Consider the following 20,301-nt stretch of genomic DNA (forward strand, 5'->3'; position numbering starts at 1 on the left):
GCTGTATAGTAGCTACATATCTAGTTCCTTTATTTTCCCACAGAAATCTTGCTTGGTGGCTTTTCCCTAAATATCTAAGACTCACAAAGAGTGCAGTTTCTTTGGTAAATATGTTTGTGGTAAAGCAGGTGATTAAGATCCTATTATCTATTAATGACCTTACTCCCCTGGCCCAAGGACTCATGGTTCATTGGTTTATTTGGACCATTGGACTAACCATGACTTATATTTCACAAATCTGACAAAATGGTTTTATTTTTTAAAGGAGAAAGAATATTTCATGCTGGAAAAAGTTCAGTTGAAAGACGGGGCAGAAAAAATATAAAAGCAGCATATCAGGAGGTTTTTATTATATTGCATTTAAATGTAAACTTATCATCCTTTCTGGAAAGAAGAATTCATTCTATTTTTCAATTCGAATAAATAATGTAAAGTCACTATTTAAACTACTGTTAGCTTTTTTATCTCAAAGTATCTAAAAGGCTTTGTTGCTCATGTGGGAATGGAAATTAGCTTTTGGCATGAACCACTTTAATTGAAATCAGTTTGTGGGTTAAGTTCCTATGCTGCTTGACAGATGACATCATTTCCTGTGCTTTTCCCAATCCTCACTGTTTTGCTAAGATAGGATGAAGCTAAGTTTAACTTCAAATTTTAAAGCAACTATACACCTTTTCTTGACCTACTTAGAATATTATCCAAATTTTTCACCAAATCATTTCTTTTGTGTACTTGCAGGTAGTTTTTTTAGTTAAAAAGTATTTTGGCTGAGAAATTATAATAGACTCATAGGAGCCTAAAATAACAGTTTTATTTTTTAAAATCAGTTTCCTGGGTTTCTTGACTTTTATAACAATGCTCCAACAAAGGAGTTATTTATACTTTTATATGCGGGGAAATGAAGATAAAAATAATTTTAATAGCAACCTACATGGGGCTGTATAAGTGCTTAGGACACAATGGGCAACTTCTCAGTTTTAGGTTTTGAGCATAGCTCTTGAGACCATTATCAGGTAGCATAACTTAAGTAAGTAGAAATTAATTTAAGAAAGTTTCTTACGGCACTTACAAATGGGCAGGGGCTACTCTGAGCACTTATGGGGATATAATTAATAATCACAGTGTTCCCCACTCTCAAGAATGGGCTGGGGATAGGATAAATAACTTAAAAAATAGGTTTGATTATATTATATACATGTCAAAAGAGAACTATAAAGTACTCAGGAGTCAGAGGATAGAGGGCTCATCTCTAGGGGAGGAAGGAGAGAACAAAAATCAAAAAAGATCAAAAGAGACAGATGAGATTTCAGTATTTGGTGAGACCTGTGTTGTATGTTGGGGATTCAGAGTTAGGGGCAAAGAGACAAAGAGACAGGTTAAAGAGAAGATTCCATGAAGAGACTACCATAAACAAAGTCCCTGGCGTTAAAAAGAAAGTGCCTGCCATTTTGTATGGCACATAGTAGGCACTCAGATATATTTACAGAGTGAGTTAATGAATGATAAAGTAAACCTGGGACTGTGTCACAGGATATATTAGGAGTATGCAAAGGAGCCTTGAAAGGCCCATGGGGCCATCCTGAGGAGGGCTTTGAATGCTGAGAGATGGAGGTTGTTCTTAATCCGGAAGAGGTATGGAGCCTTTGATGGTGTTTCAGTAAGTGTGTGACATGTTCTTGCAAAGGCACATCACTTTCAACTTGACTTAATTCTTTGCTACTCTATGAGGGCATAGTTAGTATTGAGTTCTGGCACCTTCCTTTCCCTATTGTCATGCTGAGATTTGTGTAGCTCCTTATGAAAATGGCCCTTTCTCTTGAAGTCAGCAGCCACTTTTTGATAATACACCGAGCATCCTAACAAAGAGTGCTGAAGAAGGTGGCTGCTGGAAGAGTCTTCTCTCTGTTCCTGGGGGAAGATTTGGCCCTCATGCTCCGGGAAGACTGAGCAGAAGAGCAAATATAAGCAGCTGATATCTGCTCTTCCACAGGAGAAAGGATTCTCTTTTTATGTAAAATTATTGAGCCTTTTTTTCTAGAATTTACTCTCACAGTTTGGAGGATAGGGTAGAATAAGCCAAACTTCCCATGCCCAATCCTGGCCTCCTTATGTAGGGGATGTGTCAACCAGAATTAATGATAGATTCTATCAAAGTTTCGGTTTTCTCCAAGTAGGGTAGTTATTGTTTCTGGAGGACTAATGAACAGCCTGGGATTTTGAAAGTGTTATTAGCATGCCTGAATTACTGAAGTAGAGACAGTCTAAATGCTAGAGAATAAAGAGCCCACACTGTGCTGTCTCTCTCTCTCATAGGCATCTTTTACTCCAGCTTCTTTGTCTCCTGATCTCAAGTCTGCCTGCTGGCCTGTGATCTTTCTGTCCTGGGCCCTAAAGCCTACACCTCTGTAGGTGACAGTATGATAAAGAGTGAATTTCAAACATTGCAGATCTTATTTGGTTTAAGGTTACAGTTTAAACAAGCATCTCTTTCCGAGCCAAGTCCAGCTGTCTCCATTATGAGACAATCTTGTTACTAAATGCCATTGTAGCTATTTTTTTCCTTCTTTTCGCTGCCTCCAAAATTACTTTACAAATTACTTAACAAAGTTCCCTGGAATTTGTCACTCTGATTATTTTCCTGGCCACCTACCTGGGACTCTAAATCTTTTAACAGAAAAAGTATTGCTGTGGTAATCTTGTCTTATATGGTTACTCAAAGCACTATTTTCTTGGTATAAATTACAGAAATGATAGTGAGTGGTAAGTTCTGCTAAGTTAGGGAAATTCCTTTAGCACTATTAGAGTGAATACCAAAGTAACAATTACATAGAATTGTAAATAATTTGATACACACAAAAGATAACATGTTTAGAGTTGTCAATTAGGTTACTTCTGCATAAATATACGAATCTTGATAAATCATTTTATATTCTATTTAAATCACTATAAATCAACTCCTGTGAACTGTTGCAATCTAGATATTTAAACTGCAATAATAAACCATTCTTTTTTTTTCCCTTTTCCAGTCCAACACTGTAATATTCGCTGTATGAATGGAGGTAGCTGCAGTGATGATCACTGTATATGCCAGAAGGGATACATAGGGACTCACTGTGGACAACGTAAGTAAGCCATAGTTATAAATAATCTGTGTGGACAGATATGTAGACAGATATGTAGACCAAAAGAATATAGAGAGAAGCACTCATGAATTCTCTTTGATTACCTGGAACATGGCAATTTTACAGATGTCTCGTGACTCTTACAGGTGAACGGATCACTTACCCAACAAACTCAACACCACATTTCTGATAGGAACCTTGGGAATACATGGTTTGATTCACTTTCCTTTTGTTTATCTTCACCACGCCACTTACCTCATCCCTTTCGTTTACAGTCACCACTGAGGTGCAGAATTCTTATTCATTCCAGCGCCATACCTTCCATTTGATTGCTGAACATCTCCACTGGAATTTTCAAGAAGCATCTCAAATAAAGTATTTCAAAACTCAACCTCATCTTTCTCCCCAAACATGCCCTTTCTCGTGGTTGATAGTATCGGCATCTCTCTATAGTTTCCTCATCTAAATTCTGCTCCTACAGTTGTATCACACGGTGTTCAGTTTGTTGGTTCATTCACGAGCACTATTTATTTTGTGTCTACTCTCTATTAGTCCCTGGTACTTCGCAGAAGAAGACAATTTCTTTTAAAATGCTTATTTTTATTATACCAACATAAAAATATATACCCTGAAGAACATTTGGATAAGTTCAAAAATGTAGAAAATAAAATTATCCATAACCCTGTCGTTCCAGATATTATCTTCTAGCCTTTTAATGCATATTTGGTACATATACTACTTTTTCACTTAATATTTTATTAGAAGTATATTCCATGTTATTAAACATTTAAAAACACATTTAATAGTCATGTAATACTTCACTACATGGAGATTTTACTGTTTATTTAATGAATTATTAATGAGCATTTATTTATGTTATTTTCAATTTTTGTCATTGTGTATATATTTGCTATGATTAAAAATGCTATTATAAGTAAACTAAAACTTATATAATGCTCTTCTGACTGTCCACACGCTGCAGTGTGATAAGAATAATGATTGAGTTTTACTCAGCCAACAGCAGTAGTATGGGGAGAAGAGAGGCAGGACAGACAGCCTCCTTGGTGTGGCAGACCCTTGAGCTGCGCCTTGAGGGATGGTTAGGTGTTCACTTGTTAGATGAAGGGAGATGGGCCAAAGCACTGGAACATGACATAGCATGGGATGTCAAATGTAGCAGATGTTTGGTGTTGCTAGAGCTTCAGTACTGAAGAAGTGATGGGAAGGGAGATAAGACCAGAATAGACGTCATGGGCCAGGTTTTGAGGGCCTTTATGGATACCATATTTTTGTCCAAAGTAGAGCCAGGGAAGCGGAGTGAGATAACAACAATCAATAGTCAGAACCGTAACATTCATCTATTGAGTTACTTACTGTATGCCTAATATGTGCTCAGCACATTTTTAAACTCTTTACGTATGTTAACTTATCTACTATGACAACAGCCCTTTGTGTTTCAGGCCTTTATTATCTTCTAACAGATGAGGAAACTGGAGAACAGAGACTTCAGTAACTTGTCTAAGGCTCTACAGGGAGTAAGTAGCAAAGGTAGAATTTTAACCCAAGTAGTCTGATGTCACAGCCCATGCATGCACTTAATGCTATGAAACACTGGCCTTATACACTTCACTTACAAAGCGTTACAATGAGAAAGATCTCTGTGGCCACAATGTGGAGGTCAAACTGGAGGAGGAAGAATCAGGAAGAAGGAAGACTAGTAACAAGGTCATGGCTAGAAAGAAGGTAGGCTGGGGATGAATTCAAGAGCATTTTAGGAGGAGAATTGAGAGGAGCTGTTACACATCTCTCGTGCTCCCTTTGGAGCTCCTGAGAGAGTTTGGCCCAGAGCCCAGCACACAAGAGGTGTTCGGTTAACAATTAAAGAATTAGAAAACCTATCCTAGATGTCAGTTTCCTAATCCATAAAATGGGAGGGTTGGCTTAGGCAATCTGAAAATTTCTTATCTGCTTACAACCTTTTCATTCTCCCCTGCCTGTAAGTTAAGAGGCAAATATGAACAATATACATAAACGTCTCTAATTTTGTGATAAAAAAGGACTTACGCCTTAATTTGTAGCAGGGGTTGTTTCAGCTCAAGTCCTCTGATGCCTACCAGATGCCAAGACAGAATTAGGATGCACAAGAGATTTATTGGTGAAAAGGCCTGTGAAGAATAAAGGGATGAGGAGTAGGTGGAGAGAGCCTTCAGACCTCAATGCAGGTCTGACCCCTGGGCAAAGAGACAGAAAAGGAAGCACAATTGTTTAGAAGGATCCTCAGACTGTGGTGCAGCTCCAAGAAAGCCTGGGCTTGGTTGATGGGGAGTGCAGAGCAAAGATTGCCTATCAGAAAAGTTTTGTGATGGGCAGGAACGTCCAAGCTCCAGTACCCTGCTGCTCTTAGTCATTGGTGGTAGCAGCCAGGAGAGTGTGTCCTTGGCGTGCAGATCTAAAGGTACAGGAGCTGAAGGCTGTCAGCCAACTCAGGTCCTTACTGTAGGTTCTCTTGGACAGAGATCTGAGTGGCTCAACTCTATGACTTCCACAAGGGTACAAGCAAAGGGGGAATATATGAAGGAGGAATTAATTTAAATGGAGGTATTAGGAAAGCTTCATGGAAGAATAAGCTGAGCTATGAAGAGTGTGGGGGACTGGCAAATTTAACAAGAAAGAGCCTACCACCTGTGGATAAAGATGCCTAGAGAGAGGCCATGCATGAAAGAGTTGCAGGAAATTGTACAAGAAGAGCTGTTTGCGGCATGAGCTTTCAGTTCTTATTTAAAATCTTTTCTGACAGTAAAATAGCTCTCCCTCAAGTATCTCTGGACTTACCTCAACAACAGTTTCCATAGATTCTGTTATAACCCTCACCTGCATCTCCATTATGGTGCATAAATTACTGAATGTTGGCATTTAATGTTTTTTGTTTGTTTGCAGTTAATTGTGTGACTTAACATCCTGCATTTCTGTAAAGGCATTTCTGACAGCAGAGAGGCCAATGTTTCCTTTCTGGAAATTGAACATAAATCATAAGCAAAAGAGTCAGCTTACTAAAATGCAGTTCTCATTCAGTGATGTCTTTTATAAACCATGAGTTTAGATGCAGAACTGAAAACATTGCTTACATGCTTCCTGGAATGAAAAACTATCAGCATTAACACAAGTACAAACTCACGTGTTCCAGGCAGTTTTACCTAAGAGTTAAGTGAGGGACATCTGAGTTGCTGGAACTGTAGAGTAACAAAGAGCAGAGTGATTAGATATTTTATTGTTGTACTTTCAGGGGACAGTGTCACTTCTTTAGCCTATCCTCTCAGGGAAAGCCTCTCAACCTCTCTCTCCTTATTTTACAGCTGTCTGTGAAAGTGGTTGTCTCAACGGAGGCAGGTGTGTGGCCCCAAATCGATGCGCATGCACATACGGCTTTACTGGACCCCAGTGTGAAAGAGGTAATTTTTAAAAAATGAATTAGTGTAAAGATATTCTGGTGGCTAAAGCTATGATTGATTTAAACACGCACTGGGTTTGCTTGGCTACTTCATGAATGTTGCTGAACTCTGAGGGACTTTCCATATTGTCACTGGGAAGTTTCCTAGGATGACCAGAGTGTGGCCTTAAGTCTGTGATTGTTATTCAGTAATTCTTACCAGTGGACTCTGGAACTCAGTAGTGAGTGTATGCATAAGTACCAGTTGGCATCAAGATAAAAGGAGGAGAATTTTCCATAAGCGTAAGGATTGAGCTCATTATTATCCTAGTAAATTAGAGAAGTGGCTCCAAACAAAACATCTGTATGGAAAGGGAAAAATTTAGAATGAAGAAAAACATACATAAAGATCTATTAGAACCTATTGGAGGCTGTAGTGGCATACAAGCTCAGCATTCAAAATTCACTGTAGAAATATTGAGTGTCTGCTGCTTCAACGTGTGTGGCTTATTCAGTACTCACTGTAACCTACTGAAGTGTGTATAATCATCCTCACTTTCGCATTAAGAAAGTCGCACATGTAATAATAAGCTTTAATTTGAATGTGGGTTTTTTTGATTTCAAGTCTAATGCTGACTGCTGCTCTTAGTTAAAAGAAATATTGTACCTGATTAGCCTGCCTATAAATGCAAATATGATGTTGAGATATATGTAGATGTGTAATGTTCTTAAGTTTCTTCCCCTACTCCTGAGCTATGGCTTTATTGATCGATTGTCTTGTCTCTACAATCATAGCCATTTTCTCATCATTCCTTATTTTATAGTAAACGTTAGCAAGTTCATTTCATACAAAGCTATGAAATATTTTATAGTAAACATTAGCAAGTTCATTTCATACAAAGCTATAAAGATACTCATGAAATATATTTATTGAAAAATACTCACAAACTTTTAAAACTGCAGTCATCACTTTTCTCCAAAGTTGCATAAAGACCTTTTTATTTTAAGATGGAAAGTAAAGATTTTGTAGCAAATGTTGAATATATATGTTGAATATTTGCAGAAAAGAAGGTACAATTTGACCCAAACCAGGTGGCAATAAAAAGACAAATAACTTCTGTCATGGTGTAATACATATGGAAAGAAACATTTAAAATGTCAGTTACAAGTACCTCACAGGATAAGCAGCTTTGTCCCTGAGAGATCTTAGAACCTGTAACTACCTCAGAAAGCCCGTAGTGTGGGATACCCATTGGGGGTGATGCTGACAGGATTTGGCTCACTTTAAGCCAATAAATTAATCTTAATCCACGAACATAGTGGTTTGATTTGTGATGTAGATGAGGAGGGGACCCATGCTTGCATTATGAATCCTAACATTCATTCAACAAATGTAATCAGATTATGAAGCAAACTTGTTTTACTTGCAGCTTTTGGCCAGTAAAATAATATGTTTTTTAAAAAATTTTCTTGGCTAGTTGGCCTCATTGGGCAGGTAACAATGACAGTATTTCCTATCTCTCTACACGCAGAGGAAGAAATGTAAAGGCCCATGACTTGTTTAGGTTGCAATGTTAACTTTTTAAAAACTTAAATGTGAATAACTTTAGTTACATTCTCCAGTTTGCCACAGTCTCCACGACTCCTTATTATAATACATCCTGCCTACTTCATTCATTTAGCTTACTTCTTAGCCCTGTGGGCACTGGAGTTTGCCATTTCTTGCTACATTCTCAATCAAAGATTGAATCTCTTTGTGTTTTGTTTTGCACCCTCAGTCTTTCACTGTTCCTCTTACAATTATTTTATGTAAATTTATATTTATGGTATTTCTGTGAATTTATGTGTATGGTTTTACATTTATTGCTGCTCCCACCCCTACTTCCCTGTCATTTTTGCCTTCTTTCTGCTTGGGCCTTGAGTAACCGGTAAAACTTATTGCCTAGGCTCAGTGGTACGGTATGTTAATGTTGAAACGAGGTCAGTGCCTGTTTCGGTGATTACAACACAAGCTAGTAGTGTATTACCATAGTTACTGTCAATGACACTATGTGGAATCACACTTTCTCTTGCCACCTTGCCTCAGAATGCAGACCATTTAAAATCTTGTTAAATGCCCTTCTATTAATCATGTGAGTAGATGAGACTTCTCATCTACTAATGAAAGAAAGGAGAAGAATGATAGAGATAGACCTGAACTTGAAGATGGGGAGGGATAATGATAAATAGGCTTGGGGAAGAAGAGAACAAAAGAAAGACACTGGAAAAAAATGAAAGAAGCACGAGAACCAGGAGAACACCGAACTAAAGAAACTAAGGCAAGAAAGAAGTTCAGGGAACAGCTTCACAATCGTTATACTCTTCAAAGGCTCAAGAAAATATGAGAATTATAAAGCCCTTTGATGTAATAGCAGATGATGTATACTGGGTACGTAGAGTGGGCCAGGAAGTGTGCTAAACACTCTACTTTGGTGATTTGCAACAACCTTGAATGAAATGTCTTATAATGAGTTCCATTTTATAGAGGCATAAAAGAGGCAGAAAGAGGTCAAATAGCTCTCCCGAGCTTGTAAAGTCGTGTAGTCAGAAGCTGAACCCAGCCAGTCTGGCTCATAAGCCTGTGCAGTAATCACTATGCTGTACTTGCATTTCACTGGGTAGGAGTCATTACTAACCATAGAGAATTTTCTGAGAAATGGTAAGGAGAAATCTAGAACTGTGAATTTTCAAGTGGAAGTAATAGATTAAAAAATAGCCCTTCAAGAAATTTGCCTAAGTAGGTGTTTTTTTCCTCCCTGGTAGAGTTGAGCTAAGTTGTTTTTAAGTCATTTTAAAAGCCGAGGGAAAAGAGTCATGAGTATTGCTTGGGTGTATCTAATGCAGGGTTTTGGAATATTTCTCCATTTATTGATTTTGATATTTGAGAGACACCAATCCACTCGTGGAGAGAGGATGATTCCTGTCTTTGCGCTATCAGTGGACTCTAAAGGACTGAACCACATATGGTTATATGGTTTATATAACCATAAAAGGTTATATCGTTTTCCTACAATATTACAAACTGTTCAAACCATGTTTGGAACCACTTTTTTGGAATCGCCTTTACAGAGTCAGCAATACATTCAAATGAGTATATGATCAATTTTTTTCTTCTTTCTGGGAGATGTTTGAGTTTTTAGAAACAACCCAAAATAGTGTCAATTCTAATTATTACAGTGGATAGTCAAAAATCGTCTTAGATTAAAATGCAGTGAAAACAATTGTCTTGCCTACTCCTTAAAGCACGTGGAATTGGATTAATGTTTTTATGTCAAACTCTATGTGAACCAGAGAATGAAGCCTTTTGGAAGCATAAATGCTAATAACAAAAAGTTTTCTATCATTACTCCATCTGGAGATCTTTATCATATGCCGTCTGAATGTAAGCATGGACATGGATTTTTCTAAATTCTGATTCATTTGTTCAGTGTTAAATTCCTATGCAAGTCTAAACTGTGAAGACCATATTTGGATTTTTGCCAAATCAAGGAGGCCCGTTGGCTGTTCTGCTGGTTGTTAGTAGATAAAGTATAGGGGAAAGCACTGTTGAACCGATAGCTTTAAGAAAAAGGAGCAATGGGGGCAAATGTAGAGTAGAATAAAAATGAAAACATAGTGGTAATTCTCACTTCATCAGGGCAGCAGAACAGTAGAAGGGGAGCTAAGTCTTCATTCATCATCCTTGCCTCCTTAGTGAAATTCCAGTGGTAATGGAACTGGAAAAGGTTTGTTTTCTTTTTAATTATTATTATTATTTTTTTTTGCACAATAATGGAAGAATAGAACAGAAGATAGTTAGGTTGATTGTAATTTTCCCACATTCTGAAATGTGCAGTTGGTATTAAACTGACGATTTTGCACAGAGATCTTTTTAATGTTTCATTGAACAATTTTCAAAAAATAATCCTAAAAGCATTTGATAAGCATTTATTTTGTAAATCTAGGAAAGCAATGTCTGCATTGTGTCATAATAAATGGAAAGGACTAACATATAATGATCCGAATACATAATAACCCGGTAGTGCATTTCAGATACATTTACCTCATAAAAAGAAAGTAGAAACATGACTTTCTCTCAAAGGCCTGTCTAGAATGCTTTATGGAATCAGGAGCTGATTTTCTCATGCTTTTTTTTTCCTGGAGTTTTGCATTGATGAAATGTAGACATTCTCTCTCTCTCTGTCTCTCTCCGCTACCTCTCTTCCTCTCTTCCTCTCTCTCCCCATCCTTGAGATATTCCCTCTCTCTCACTGTTTGGAAGTTTTACAGAGCTGCATTTCTTTTTATTTATTTAATTAAAATTATTGGAGTGACATTGATTAACAAAATCGAATAAGTTTCAAGTGTATCATTCAGCAGCATTATACATGTTGCATTCACCACCCAGAGTTACATTTCCTTCTGTCACCAAATATTTGACCCCTTTTGTCCCCTTCTACCTCCCCTCTCCCCAGCTTCCCTCTGGTAATCATTATTCCATTGTCTGTGTCCATGAGTTTCTGTTTGTTTGTCATATATGTTTGTTACTTTCAGTTTTATATCCCACATATGAGAGATATCATGTGGTTTTCAACTTTTTCTGTATGACTTATTTCACTTAGCATAATTATCTCAAGATCTATCCATGTTGTCGCAAATGTACAGAGCTGCATTTCTGACACTACTTTTACATAATTTAAAATCATTTTTACATAATTTTTTACATAATTTACGCTACTTTTTTTTCCCAGAGTAAATGCCATAAGCCAACTTCCATTCTCAAAGTTCTTTTGGGAGGCAGAGCCTTGTGAACTATGCATTTTTTTTCTTAAAGATAACAAACAATAAACCATTGTTCCTAAAATATGTTGAAGCCCTCTGTGAGCCTCACTTTTGATATTTAGTCTAAATAGAAGTAAATACCACTGTGTGGATAGCAGAGGCAGAATACTCTAAATGTTACCATGCATCTACAGTGGTATTGCAACATTTGGCAATTGGTAGATCATTGAATAAACTTGATTTTCTTAGAATAGTTCCGGGAAATACATCTGTTGACATAGGCATTACGTTTTTGTGGTTGAGTAACTGTATGCATGTAGGGAACGTATGCTACCCTGCCTCTGGAGGCTGCGCATGCCTGATATGCACAAGCGGGATTGGAGTGATGCAATCATAAAGCAGTTTAATTTTTGTCTCTCACTGTCTTCAGCCTGGGCTAGTTTTTCCTCTGCTGGCAGATGAAAATTTCTGGGCCTTTTCAGAATTTCTCCTGTGTGGGTTCCTTAATGTGAGCAAAGATGTTTACGTTCTTATTGGTTGTTTACATTTCCTTTCATCCATTGATACCTCTGGCCATCTGAGACCTCTTTGCTGCTCCAGGCACCCCTCTGAGAAAGGATCTAAGCCCACTCCACATCCGCTTTCCCTTGCGGTGGCCCACAACTAGTTGGCAGAAAACACTCATGAATTTTTGCCACGATAAATTGGTCGTGTACAAACCAACTTCGACAGTAGCAGCCTCTAGCCGGCTGGTTTCCATGCCTTAGACAGTCCCCAGTGTCCTCCAAACTGCAGTGGATACGTATTATGTGGTCTGAGCAGTTTCCTTGAAGCCCCTGTCATGATTTGTCATCATAATGTGGTCTTCCACCATTTTCAGCCCTCTCCCAAGAAACCCCCTACCCATCTCTTACTGCCTCAGATACTCAGATACTCTGGATATGCATGAGGGTTTAATAGCCCTGTGACCAGATTGTCATCAACTTCTTTGCAAATTCTGATCGTAGTGTCACACTCAGTTTAGAATATGATATCTGTTGTCTTGGCACTTCAATGGAAATGTCCATTTTAGCATCTTCTTATATTATCAAAGTGAATAATTTAATATAGCTATTAAATTTGATGCAAGATTTGGCATTATGGTGTCGTCTTCGAAGAGAGTTTGTTTTCAACTTTACTATTTTTTCCTTTTTTTTTTTTTAGCTCTTATGAACTTTAAAAATGAAGTTTTTAAATAGTTTTTATTAAAAAATATAAATAGTAGCCACATTTAATATTTGGGCCACTCTTGAGTAAGTCTTGAGTGCTTACAACACTAAGGCAGCACTGACCAATAGAAATATAATGTGAGCCGCCACATAGATAATATTAACTTTTTTAGTAGCCACTCGAAAAAGTAAAAAGAACAGATAAAATTAATTTTAATAATATATTTTATTTAACCTAATTTACCCCCAAATTTAATTTCAATAGTTACTCAGTATTGAAAATTATTAATAAGATATTTTGCATTCTTTTTTTTTCTACACTAAATTTTTGAACTCCAATGCATATATTACGCATCATCTTAACTGGGCCAGCTGGTAGACACGGGTGGCTAGTGGCTATCGTATTGGACAGCGCAGCTCTAGAATTTCGCTTCAAGTAACATCAACACTTCCCCTAAGGTCTCTATTAGGTCTCCAGTTTTTCTTCTTCCTGCTGCTACTTCTTCAGCTTTTATGAAAGCAGCATCTTAGAGAATCAGAGCCTGCGTTGATATTTAAAAGTAAACCAACTAAAAACAAACAATAAAACAAAAGCAGGGGCTTCAGATTAGAGTCTAATTTCTCCGAATATCTGTCTAAGTGGAATTTTGTTCAAATATAAGTGATAAGCAAAATCTTTTGCAGTCATGTCAATTAGATATAACAACTATAGCAAATATTTCATAAAGGATTCGCCCCAAGTTAGGCACTATGATGGTTCAGAAAGAAGTAAATGGTTCTTGTCATCAGGGCCTTAAAATCAGTTTTTACAAAGATAGAAATGCATATATGAAATATTTAAATAACCAAATAGGACAAAGATTAAGCTAGGCAGAGTACATGAGGAAAAGTACTAGTGGTAACGGGAAAAGAACGTGCAAAGATTCAGAGGCTGGAACTGACCAGAGGAGAAGGGAGAACACAGTCACCCTTAGAGCTCCTTGCAATGCCAGCATAATTGGTGTCAGAAACCTCCTATGAGAAAGAGGAGGAGTCATGAAGTCAACTTGCTTAACTCCAAAGAAGGGAGGGTGTGTTTCAAATCTCTCTGTGGGACCCTTCTATTCTACCGAACTGTGCTTCTGCACAATATCTCTCTATGAGACAGGGTTTGGCAATTTTAAAACTCTCCTTTGTATCTATGAGTTAATGGGTGGACTGCTCTATTTCTGAAACTGTTTTAGCTTAATCTTATGGATAATAGTCTGGAGATCTTTACCAATTTAACATGCTCAATTGAGAGTCCTTGAGAATGCTTAGTTTTTATGTTCCCTAGTAGTTATGGCCTCTAGAGAGTCTGTGCTTTTTTTGGTTTATGAATTTATACTGAACAAATGTATGGAGCTTTGTAATCCAGATGATGTGCCAAAGCACTTTTTGTAGAACATTAGTCCTATGGGGATTCCATGAAATGAAGTTTCCATGGTCAGTTGCATTTTGGAAATTCTGTACCATGTCCTCCTCTTGGAGAGGCACTGGTGTATTAGCATGTTAGCTCTTGGGAGTCCTGCAGGAAGGTTACTGTTTTTACTTAGTTTAATCCAGCACTTCCAAATCCATTCATTTTAGAACCCCTGCCTTCTCCCTTAACATCCTTATTCTGAAAATCTAGATTCCAATTATCTTGACAGTCATTTTGAAAGTTATCTGACATCTCTATGACAACATCTTCATATTCTAGATAGATATTTTAAATCCACATATGATCTTCATCTGAAGATGAATATTTGTCTAAATGTCTAGAGGATTTGGAGGAAGATCTTCATCATGTAGTAACTTTGTGTTCCTAAGAGGATGCATTGGACCATAAATTACTGCAGTACTCCCTGGGGTTTGGTTCTCAAATATTCTAAAGTATCACTTAGGCAAGCTGGACTAAATAGCGACAATTTCCTGGTTCTGAATGATTTAATGTGGTTGACATGCATGCCATCTGATGCTTATCAGCTGTTGGTGGTATTACTTACCAGAACTAGAAGTATAGGATATACCTGAAGCTGGTTTCTTTTTCTCGATTGCTTAAATTCTTTTCTTTCAAGGTCAGATTTAAGACTTAGTTTTTCCTCAATCCTTTCCTGATCATAGAGCTCTCTACCTTGAATCCCCATCAATTTCCAGGTAACTTCGTTAACATCACCACCTCTGGCCACCTGGACCCCATCCACATTTCTATTTGATGGTCAATGCATGTATTAAACATTTAGTCTTTGTCATTTACTTTAAGAATTACATCAGCCATTTTAGTATTTTTATTCCTCTAATAAATTCTTGTTTTTCTTGCATTTATTACATTTTAACCTAATTGGGTGACCCAGTTCTTGTCTTTGGGGATGACAGTTTTTAATGATGTTTACTAAGGGGTAAGGAATGAGCATATTCACCTTGTCAAAAACTTTTTTCCATGTACATTTATTGATTCTTGTGTTGAAATACTTATAGCTGCATAAAAATATTTAGAATCTTCTGTCGTGGCTTTTAAGAAGCCTCATAAGGAAGTTATAATATTTTAAGCTTTCTTAAAAAACATTTTCTTCATCAAATGAAATATAAATGACCTATTAATTTTATAAATATATGTATATACACAAATATGAATTTTTTGTAAATATATAATGTTTTAATTTATCCTCTCATAGGAGTCATTTACTTTAATTTAATTTAGGCTTCTCATAGGAGTCATTATTGGCTTTCACTGATTTAGGACACCCAACCAGGCCAAAAGAGAAGGCTTGCAGGTTTGGGGACAAATTTTACCCAAATCGAATTTTTTTGTAGATATGCATTAGCTCTTAGGGATCTTTTTTTTCCCAAAAGTCCCAGTGAAAAAGTTCATACTTTGTCAGGGATTCCAGTTATATGTTCTTTAAATTAAAAGTAGTAAACTTTTAAAGACAGAGGCAAAGCCATGTACTCCTCCCCCCACCCCCACCCCGAAGTAAATTTTGGTTCATTCTTTGTATAATGATTTGTAAACATCTCTTACAAAGTTGGGAATATTTGGGAACTTTCTTATTATACTAGGGGAAAAATAAAAAGCAGAGGCATATATACATCTGAGGGACATTAAATTCGCTTTGTGAAGCAATGTATAATAGAAGTTTGAATTGCCCTCTTTGAGAAAAACAACTCTTAAACACCATAGAAAATTCTCTAATTAAAAAAAAAGCATAATATGGAGTGATATATAGCTATGTCTTTACAAACATTATTTAGATTTCATTTCTTTCTACAGTGTTTTTTCTTACTGCCAAGCTAAATAGCTATCATAACACCAAACAGAAGGTAATGATTCTGAGAAGTCATTACAGTCCTTTACTGAGTCAATTTGAAGTGTGCACAGGGCTCCCCTGTTCTCGTGACTCCTGGGTTGTTATTCTTTATTTTTTTATGAATGGGAGGAAACGATAGGGAAATTATTTTCAAGACTAAACTTTATACCAAAGGAGTCTGTATCCCAACTCATGTTTTAATTCGTGTTTTAATTATAATGCCTAATTAGAAGATTTTGTGTTTTTTAACATGCCTGACCATTCCTAGAAAATTGGTCAAGAATTCAGACTCTGAAGGAAACCCTGCCATTTGCTGGCTGTGAAGCTGTAGGAAGTTACTATGTGTCTATTAGCCAGTTTCCTAATCTGTGCAGTGGGGATAATAATAGTACCTATCTAGCAAAATTGTTGGGAAGATTAAATGAGATAATAAAAACACAAAGTACTTAGTATAAGACCTGGCACATATATAATACATGTTTAATAAATATTTGCTGTTAATATTCTCATGAAAGTGAGAATAATCTTAGTTGAAAGTGTTGTTTCATAAATAGTATGAAATTTTCAGCTATCACCAAAGTTAGACCTACACTTAGAGGCCTCATTATGATGTGTTCCACTTAGAATTCTTGTTATTTTACTGGAGCAACATATTTTTTGGAGTCTCCTATTCAGATGAAGCCTAACCTTCTCATTTGGATATCATATCAACCATGTGCTTTTCTTTAATTCACACCTAATTGTTGCAATTGTAACGAAGGCTAAAACTCCAGTGGTTCAAATAGTAATAGGGGAAGGAGAAAGTGGAGGGGTGAGTGACAACCATTTCCATAAAATATTTTAATGACTGTAGCCCTGAAACCCATTTGCTATCACAACAACTAACCAAAGATTACTATAAAGTTTTGTTTACTTACACTGATATATACATAGATACAGAAGGGGAAATGATCTTGTCTCTTCAGAAAAGGCCAGCAGCGAAAGGTAAAATATACTCAGCTATTTTAGAAACGTGGTATTCTAAAACCAGTGAGAGATAATAGAAATTTATCTATCAGCAAAATAAAGTGAATACCTATCTAAAGTATTTATTTAGTTTTTGAGGTTGGAATCAGAACTTGAGTCTATAAATATAGCATAGTCAGGTTAGGGGTGTGTGAGGAGGTGCTTTTACTTGTAGAATCCACATACCATTCTTTAAGTAACCTTTGTAAAGAAGACTAAAAGTGCTAGTTCCAGAGGGCTAAAGCTAGAAAAGCCAAAATGTGGGGGTATTTTAAACCCACAGACTTCAAATCTCGCTCATTAGAGTTCGGTTTTATTAAATGTATCCATAAAAAGCTATGATATTAAGCTGAAAAGAAAGCATTCTGGGAAGAAGAGATGTGAGTTTATCCATCATGCACCCATTATTTCCCAGGCACTGTGCTAATCACATGAAACATACTTACCCTTACCTTCTGGAGTTACAGTCTAGTGGAGGAAGCAGAGTTTAAACAAGTAAACACAGAAAAACCTAATAACAATGTGGTAAAGGTCTTGAATGAAAATAGAAGGCAGAGAACAATGATGCATGTGGACTCGTGGTCAGGGGGTCTCTCTGAACTATGAGAAGTTGCCAGCCACATGTAGAGTGAGGGAAAGCTTTCAAGATAGAAAGAAGAATATGTGTAAATGTCCTAATACGTTCCAAGTATTCGAAGAAATGAAAGAAATCCTTTATGGACAGAGGTCAGACAGCGAGGGAGGGTGATGGGACATGAGGCGGGGCCAGTGGTCAGGAGAACGATGTAGGGGGAACACTGCATATGGCAAATTAAGACAAGTGCAATGGTGCCGTGACATCCATTAGTGGAGAATAATAAGAGCACTATAGGTTTTTTTTTTTTTTTTAAATAGCACATTAGAAGCCTGATGGCTCAGATCGTTCATGAGAATCTGTTGTTAAGAGCCCTCAAATACTGACCCAGATAAGGTGGTAGAGTTTTTTTCATAGGTTTCTAATGCCCTTCAAAACCGGAGGGATCTTGCATTTTATGTTACTTACCTTGCTTTTCCTCTAATCCATGTATTTGTATCGGGACTCTGACCCCTAGCTTGCCTCCAGGAAAGTGACTAAACTGGAACTTAGATGCCTTTTAAATACATAAAACAAGAACACCATAAAAATGGTTTGTTCAGGCATTAAGTATTTTTGAGATAATGCATGCTTTTTGAGTGGACGCATGCAGACTTGTCCCTAGGGAATGCCTATGAATGTCATAATAGCAATTCTGGTATCAATAAATCATTTACTATTTGGACAAGTCATGGCCACCACCTCAGTCACTAAATACATTTGTAATGGTTTATGTGAACAATAACAACAACCACCTAGCAACATAGTGTTTGGTCATGTCATTTTTATAATAGCACATGTGGTTTTGTGGGCTTTGGAAGGATAAATTCTTACTGTGTCTAATATACTTGAAAATTAAACAGCAAATATTATTGTAGGCTCACTGTGCACAATACAAGAAATCATGCTGCATGGCATGTGACTTTATATAAGAATGACGTGTTGGTGGTTTTTACTAGATTTTTAGTACTTTTCTGCTCCATGAGGAAAGGGATTGTACGTGTCTTGCTCCCCATTTTTTCTCCAGTGTTGGGCACCTAGTAGCTTGGTAAGTGTTTGTTGACTAGATGAATGAATAAATGAATAGTTTTTAGGCATGGTTTATTTCTTGAATTTCTTGTGTGTCAGATAAGAATTGAGTGACTTACCATCTCTACTTTTAATAGCTAGCTTTCCCCTTGACCTTTTTAAATCACAGATAGTTTTAAATAAAGCCAAATGAATTCTGTGAAGTGTTAATACCTCAGAGAGTCCAAAGTGTTGTGATCCCTTCCACCTCTGCAGTACTTTACAGACATACACACTGTTTCATTTGGTCCTTGAAGACGAGAGAATATCATATTTCATAGCTAAGGAAAATGAACTTGGAAAGACCCTCTGTGTTTCTTCTAAAGCAGGTGTCTAGGAATGAGATCTATGTTTTTTAATTCAGCCCAGACTATGGTACATTCATATACTCCAACGGATAGTTGCCTGGCTTGTAGAGCTACAATCATCTCTGGCATTTTAAAATGATCTTTTAGCTATTATTAGGTACCTTTTTATTTTAGTTATGATTTTATTTTTTTCCATTTCACATACCCCTTTGATTCTCAGTTGTTGCTAACATTTGGATATTCTCATTCTACTTCTCATCCTCTAGATCAAGTTTTAACTTTCTAAATTTTAGGTGACTAGGCAAATCTTTTTGATCGAATTTGTTGAGAAAGAGGTTATTTTTAATTTTAAGTGGATGTTGTATGATGAAAACACTTTTGCCTAGGCTGGGAGAGTGTAGCTGAAATTGAGCTGTGAATAGAATAGGAGGAGAATGTGGTCCTGATGGAGGCTGAGAGCACACAGGCACTGAGTATCCGGATGCATGAAAGAATGTGCTGTGTCACTCAGCCCAGGACACCCTTCTGGTGTAATTTCTTTAAGTGCGAAGTTAAAGCAGGTACGTTGGAGTGTGTGTGTTCAGGGAAAGGCTGGCAATTGGTTTTCTTTTGTGATCAGTTTGTTTTCTTGATGCACAGGTCAGGAGATCTGCAGTATCACTCTTATAAAAATGCCTAGCATTTTAGAGTAGAATAGTCTTCTCTAGAGCATGTGCTCCATGAAAACAGGGATTTTTGCCTGTTTTGTCACAGTGCTTAGGATAATGCCTGACACATAGTAGATGCACAGTAAATATTTGTTGAATAAAAGAATGGATCTAACAATGTATCCAGCCTATCACTTTTAGCAACAGGATTGGGTTCAGAGTGGACCACATGATATGCTAGTGTATTGCTGTAATGATTTTCTGCCTTAGTTATTCAAAGACAACAAGCTCAAGCTGAGTTGGAGTTGGTATTTGGTTCCTGTTTGCCGCAGTGTACGTACAATTCTATTCACTGTTTCAATGGGTAGTTTCCTATCCCTCTGACCCATGATACTTGATTATGAAATTATAATTGGCTTTAGCATAAGTCTACAAAATGGAATAGTAACTGCAGCTTATCTGTGGCTGGAAATAGGTGGATAAGAATGAAAAGAATTAAAATGAATTGCTAGGGTAGCCTGAAATGACATTGATTAATATGTTATCAGTTTCCTTCCCCTGAGAAACATTTGATCATAAGGAGACCTGGCTTTCAGAAGAAGTTCAAATTTGGGTGTAAGGCTTTGGACATAGTCCAGTACTATTGGAGTGGTCTAAGGAGATTTGTTTCTTTTTTCCCATGCCTTACCATGATTGCTCGAGAAGACCCAATGCAATCTCTTCACTGTAGGGTTATCTGTCTTCCATAGGCTGAGAATTATCTTGCCAGAGGCTCATTGAGGAGCCAGTTCAGGG

At 37.0% G+C, this 20,301-nt stretch overlaps 1 protein-coding gene across 1 annotated transcript in view; it reads left to right on the forward strand.

Moving 5' to 3' along the window:
• Positions 1-20,301, forward strand: part of FBN1 (fibrillin 1) — a 220,616-nt gene that overhangs the window by 35,035 nt on the left and 165,280 nt on the right. The window contains 2 exon segments of the mRNA XM_015595908.2: positions 3,027-3,122; positions 6,476-6,571. Coding sequence (XP_015451394.1) covers positions 3,027-3,122; positions 6,476-6,571 — 192 coding nt within the window.

The sequence above is a fragment of the Pteropus alecto genome, unplaced genomic scaffold, assembly GCF_000325575.1.
Source record: "Pteropus alecto unplaced genomic scaffold, ASM32557v1 scaffold86, whole genome shotgun sequence".
Classification (NCBI taxonomy): Eukaryota; Metazoa; Chordata; class Mammalia; order Chiroptera; family Pteropodidae; genus Pteropus; species Pteropus alecto.